Source organism: Terrapene carolina, unplaced genomic scaffold (genome assembly GCF_002925995.2).
Source record: "Terrapene carolina triunguis isolate 2854851 unplaced genomic scaffold, T_m_triunguis-2.0 Scaffold35085, whole genome shotgun sequence".
In the NCBI taxonomy this organism is placed as follows: domain Eukaryota; kingdom Metazoa; phylum Chordata; order Testudines; family Emydidae; genus Terrapene; species Terrapene triunguis.
The window spans coordinates 1-6,162 of record NW_020699436.1 but is presented as its reverse complement, the minus strand read 5'-3'; the positions used below and the strand labels follow the sequence as shown (position 1 = coordinate 6,162).

The following is a 6,162-nucleotide window of genomic DNA, read 5'->3' as shown; positions in this document are numbered from 1 at the left end:
CCCCCCCGTGCCATCCCTGCCCCCCGTCCTCCCCCGTGCCACCCTACCCCCACTAACCCCTCTCTGGTTTGGCAGGGGACCTGCGCGTGGAGCTGGTTAACCAGAGCTCCCTGGAGCTGGTTACCTACGACGACGGGCCCTACGAAGCCGGGGGGGAGAAGGACCAGGACCCCTCCCTCATCCCTGTGCCTGCCAACAGCTACTTCGGTAGGGAGCGCCGCCAGGCGGCGGGCAGGGCCGGGCACGAGGGCCGAACCAGCCCCCTGGCCATTGGCAGCAACCGTTTGAGTCTTTGGCCCCCAGGCCCGCGGGGAAGGAAATCAGCGAGGGAAATGGGGCAACAGGAGAGTCTCTGCTGCTCGGGGGGCCGACCCCTCGGTTCCCTCGCCCGGGGCTCCCCACTGCCTGGGTGGGGAGGGGTCTCCATCCTTTAACTCTCTCTCTCTCTCTCTCTTTCCCCGCCCCCGCCCCCCGGCCTGGCGCGGCCCCACAGGTCTGTTGTTTATGACAAACGTTCATAGCGCAGACCCCGATCAGCTGGTGTATAAAACGGCAGAGCCTGGCGAGCGGCTGCCCGGCACCGTCGGCGACGTGGCCCAGAATAGCAACTTAGGTTTGTAACCGCGGCGGTGTGTGGTGCCCGCCTGTCAGCGAGCGGCCGGCCGGGACCCCGGCTCTGTGCTGCCCCCGGGGACGCCGCCTGCCCCCCACCCCCGAGCTCGGCGTTCTCCTCTTGGCATTTGGAGCTGAGGGGAAATGAAAACTCCTTTCTGCTCCTGGGCCAGCGGGGGGCGCCATGCCCGAGTCCTGCCCCATAGCGGGGGGGGGGGAATGTAGGATATGGGAGGAGAAGGTGACTGATGCCCCTCCCTGAACGCAGCCCCACACCCCCGTTTGCAATTACCCCTGCCCCTCCCTAGGCACGTCCCCATGTGTGTGCACAAACCGTCCTTGCACAGACACCTCCGTTTCTGCCCGTGCACAGACACGAGCACACAAACCCCACACACACCCCACACGCACACCCACCCCCCACTTCCCTCTCCCCATTTCGGAGCCGTCTCTGCACGGTTCTCCCCCGCAGCCCCCCCCCCACTCTGCGGCTGCGCGTGCCAGGCTGGATGCTAGTGCCCAGGGATTTACACGTCCTGGTGCTCATTGCCCGGGGAACACGGATTCTGCTGCTGGCTGTGGCACCGGGGAGGGGGAGGGGGCATGAACCCTGCCGCGCTCAGAGGGCATCCCGCTGTCCCCAGGCCCCGAGCAGGGGGGAGGATCCCTGGGGACACCTGCTCAGGGCAGCCCCTGCCCCTTACGGCACCAGGTGCTAGCACCGTCCCTTGCCCCCCTGGGTGCCCGGGGGAGGCCGTGAGCAGGGGCAGCCCCAGCGCCGGGGGAGGCCGGCTCTGCTGCCGGGCGTGAGCGTCTTGTGCCCGTGCCGTCGGGGAATGTTCCAGGCTCCGGGGACGGGCGCTGGGCCCCATCCGGGCTGGCTGCAGTGCTGGGGGGGTGTTGTGGGGGGCTGCAGACGGGAGGGGGGTCAGCACCACTCTGTCAACAGCCGTTTGGGGGCTGGGGATCCCTGTGGGAGAGGGACGCGGAGCCTGGAAAGGTCCCCGAGGTGCTGCCTGGGCTGTGTGTTGCATGCGGTGTGTCCTGTGGGATGTGGGGGGGTGTCGCTCTGCTCGGGGGTGCATGGCTCTCCCCAGCGCATGCCAGCAGGACGTGCTCCCCCTCGCTGAGCCCTGGCTGCTGCCCCCCCATCGCCCCCACTCCTGCCTGCAGGGAGCTCCCACGCGCTGACCCGCTGCCGGCCTGGGCCCCAGAGACGGACACCACGGAGCAGCGCCTGGTTCGGCCGTCGCACGGGCACGCCCTGCCTGGCATCATCCCGGGGGGGCGCTCAGCAACCAGCCGGGGGAGCCGCTGGCTTGACAGCATCCCTGGAGCTGCTGGAATAGAACCCAGGAGTCCTGACTCCCACCCCCACCTCTTTCAGCTCTAACCACCAGACACCCCCCACCCTCCTGGAAATTCCTGAGTGGTCCAATGTGCTATTAGAGAGCACCACAGGGAAACTGAGGCACGGCGAGGGGCAGCCGGAGGCCAGGGTAGAGCAGAGACATGTTAGTGGGGGGGGGGAGGGCTCACTCAGCTGCTGTTTTTGTGCAATCCTCCCCCCCTGCCCATTGAGCACTGCAGGGGACCCCGCCCTTTGCAGAACTGTCACCCCTCCCCCGCCCTGCCAGGTGTTTGCTAGCTGGCCCTTGCCCCCCAACGCTGGGCCTGGGGACCGGGCCGGGACTCTGGTATCTGAAATATGAGGCGTGTCCAGCTTCCTGGTCGCTCCCCTTGGCCCCCGCATCCTCCCACCCCCGTGGCTGTATCCCGGCTGGGGGGGCTGAGCAGAGAGAGACAGACAGACAGACACAGAGCAGCAGAGGGGCCGGGCGCTGGGGATCAGTGTGATCTGGCGCCCCCCCCCCCCCGATATGGAGGAGGGGGTGGGGGGTCTGGCTTTAGGCCACCCTGTGGGGTTGAGGATGAGTGGGTGGAGTCCACATCTGGTGCTTCCCAGACCCCCGCCCCCAGCTCTGTCCAGCCCCTGGGAGCCTTGTTTGGGCTTGGTGTGTATTAGCCAAACCTCTCCTCTCCCCAGCGGGGGGGTGTCCATGCGGCCTCAAAGAGCCCCAGGTGTGGGGTCCTGCCCCGGCTCATGGCCTGGCCTCCGGCGGCCCCGTGCTGGCTCAGCGTGCAACGGGTTAGGCGCCAGGTCCTTCCAGCCTAGCCCCTGCTGCGGCAGCTGCACGGGAATCCCCACTAGCTCTGCGCAGTACAGAGCCTCTGCCACACGCAGGAGCCGTGCTGATCCCACCCAGCAGGGGGCAGTGGTCTCGGTGTGTCTGGCTGGTGTGGGGCCCACGGACCCCCGGGCTGCGCTGGCCAAGGGCGCGGCGTTGGACAGAACCCATCTATTCCCTCCCACCCGGGATCTAGCAGTGGGGGGCTCAGCGAGTGTTGGGGGGGGGCGATTGGCCTCACCCCACCCGAGCTGAGAGTAGGGCCAGGGCAGTCCCTGGCCCCCTGCTTCTAAGGAGCCCTGGGGGACCCTCCCACCCCCCCAGCAGCACCAACCCTGCCTGTCGCTCTGCCCCCCACTCCAGGCTTCTCCGTCGACTCGGGGAAGGGCCTGACCCGGCAGGACCAGCTCAGCTTTGTCACGGGGGCGCCGCGGGCCAACCACACGGGGGCCGTGCTGATCCTGCGGCGGGACAACGTGAACCGCCTGGTGCCCGAGGCCGTCCTGCCCGGGGAGCAGCTCACCTCCTCCTTCGGCTACGCCGTGGCCGTGGTGGATCTGAACAGCGACGGGTGAGCCGGGGGCTGGGGGGTCAGGACGTGGCCGCCGCTCGGAGCCCCGCAGCGCCGGGGCTGGCGGGCGCTGGCAGGGGCCGGGCCTGACCCTGCTGCCCTCTGCCCCTGCCCAGCTGGATGGACCTGGTGGTGGGGGCGCCCCACTTCTTCGATCGGCAGGAGGAGATCGGCGGGGCAGCCTACGTGTACATCAACCAGGCGGGGCGCTGGGCGGGCGCCCGCCCCATCCGCCTCAACGGCACCTCCCGCTCCATGTTCGGCATCAGCCTCGCCGCCCTCGGCGACCTCAACCAGGACGGCTTCCAGGGTGAGGGGCCGGGCAGCCGGGGGAGGGGGGATCGGGGGGAGCCTGGCTGGTGCTGACCTGGGGTCCCGGTGCCGTCCCTTGGGGGGCTCCCCCTGTGGGTATGGGCTGGGGGGGGCAATGGGGCTGGCTGCTCAGCTGGGTTACGGGGTCTGAGGAACGGAGCTGCCCCTGCAGGAGGGAGGGACACCCCCCCCCCACTTGGCACATATCCAGCTCTGGGCAGGGGAACTGCTCTGGCCCTAGTGCCCAGGGGGCCCACAACCCGCTTTTGGCCTGCTCCAGCCATAACCCTGCCCCCCTCCCCCCACAGACATCGCCGTGGGAGCCCCATTTGATGGAGCCGGCAAGGTCTATATCTACCACGGCAGCAGCCTGGGCATCGTCACCAAACCGGCCCAGGTGAGAGGGCGTAAACAGGGCACGGGGGTTGGAGGGTGTCACTGAACTGTGGGGTCCACAGGCTCCTAAGCCCCTCTCCCGCCGGCCCCCTGGGGTCCAGGATCCCCCTTCACTTCCTGTCCTAAACACTGGCGGCTCCGCCCCCAAGAGGCAGCTGCTGCTTCCCCAGCTCTCTGTCCGTCCGTCTGTCCCCCTGCAGGTCCTGGACGGGGAAGGCGTTGGGGTGAGGACTTTCGGCTACTCCCTGTCCGGGGGCCTGGACATCGACGGGAATCTCTACCCGGACCTGCTCGTTGGCTCGCTCTCGGACAGCGTGGTGCTGTACAGGTGGGCACTGCCCGCTGCGCTGGCCGCCCCAGGCCGAGGGAGGGAGCCGTGTGCTGGGCAGGGCATGGCCTGGTGGGACTCTGGTCCCTCCAGCCCCGGGCGTTGCACTGCGTCCGGCTGGATCAGTCCCCTGGGCGATGCTGGCGCAGCCGACGGCTCCACCCATGCCCGGCGTGCGGAGGGGCTGGGCCCCGCACACCATGCAGAGCTGGAGGCCTGGTGTAGCCGGGGCGCGGGCCGGCCGGGCGCCTTTGCCAGCGGTTTCCCCTCTTGCTTTGCAGAGCCCGGCCCGTCATCCACGTCTCTAAGAACGTCTCCCTCTCCCCCCCGAACATCGACCTGGAGAGCAGGAACTGCCCCCACCACCTGGGCATCTGGTGAGAGCGGGCCTGGGGAGGGGGCTGCCCGTCCTTGCCCCCACTCCCAGGCTCCCTGGGATCCAGAGCTGTGCCTGTATCACCCCCGACCCCCGCCAGCCACGCACACTTTCCACACCCAGGGAGAGAGGGAGGTCTAGCGGTTAGAGCCGGTAGGGAGTAGGGCAGGGAGCCAGGACTCCTGGGTTCTCTCCCTAGCTTTGGAAGGGCAGTGGGATCTGGTGGTTAGAGCAGGGGGGCTGGAAGCCAGGACTCCTGGGTTCTGTGCCCAGCTCTGCTACTGACCTGTTGTTGGGCCTTGGGCCAATCCCTGCCTCAGTTTCCCATCTCGAGGGCAGCGGTGCACTCTGACCCCGACGAAAGGGGCAAATTCCTGGTCCCAGCGGCTGCTCAGCGCCGGGTTCTGCAGGGAACCAGCTGGCCCTGCTCTTCCTCCTCCTCCCCGGAGGGTAGGGTGCTGAGTCCCCCTAGCCGGGAGGGACAGCTGGTTTGACGTCGGCCCTGTCTCAGGCCGAGCCTTTCTGTGGTTTCCCTGTGCAGCGTGGAAGTGCGAGCCTGCTTCAGCTACACGGCCAGTCCTGCCAGCTACAGCCCCCGTGTCAGTGAGTACTGCCGGGCTGGGCCGGGCCAGGCCTTGCACTCCCCAGGCCTGGACGTGCCGCGCTGAGGGGGGGGGGGGAGGATACCACCTGAGAATACCCCCCTTGCATCGGCCCTGCTCCCAGACCCGGCACAGGGAGACGCCCAGAGCACGCTGCCCCACGGCTGTTCTCTGTCTCCCAGAGCCCAGAGGATGCTAAGGGAAGCAGGACACAACCCAGAGCAACCCTGAGGGTGCTCTAAGCTACCCGGGGAGCCCTACCCCAGAGGTGGCTGCATCTCAGCACTGGGTGACAGATCCCCGTTTAAACAGCTGCCATGCCCGCCCCAGAGGTGGCTGCATTTTGCTGAGGGGTGAGCAATCCCCCCAGGAATGGAAGGCGCAGCAGAGCCCATGCCCGCCCTCCCTCCCTCCGCCCCCAGCGCTCGCGTACACCTTGGACGCTGACGTGGACCGGCGGAAGCTGGGCCAGGCCCCTAGAGTCGCCTTCCTGGACCGGAAGCCCACGGACCCCGAACACCAGTTCTCGGACGTGGTGGAGCTGCCCCACCAGCGTGCCCCTGCCTGCGTCAAGGCCACCTTCCAGCTGCAGGTGGGTCCTGCTGCCCCAGCCCCACCTCCCTGCCCCCGCCCCCCGGCCTGCCGCGGGCTCAGCCCCCTGCTCCCTCATTGCAGGACAGCATCCGGGACAAGCTCCGCCCCATCGTCCTGGTGTTGACGTACAGCATCGAGCACGCCCGGAGCAAGCGCCAGGTCCAGGCCGCCGCCCTGCCCCC

General features: G+C 68.6%; 1 protein-coding gene across 1 annotated transcript; it reads left to right on the top strand.

Moving 5' to 3' along the window:
- Nucleotides 1-68: 68 nt before the first annotated feature.
- LOC112111844 (integrin alpha-7-like) lies at nt 69-6,156 on the top strand (the record flags this gene model as incomplete). The annotated part of the gene is made up of 10 exons (XM_024207473.2): nt 69-207; nt 494-613; nt 3,165-3,372; nt 3,489-3,682; nt 3,993-4,081; nt 4,281-4,408; nt 4,690-4,785; nt 5,326-5,387; nt 5,809-5,978; nt 6,062-6,156. Coding segments are annotated over 10 exons (1,301 nt in total), but the record flags the coding sequence as incomplete, so codon positions are not given.
- Nucleotides 6,157-6,162: the final 6 nt, after the last annotated feature.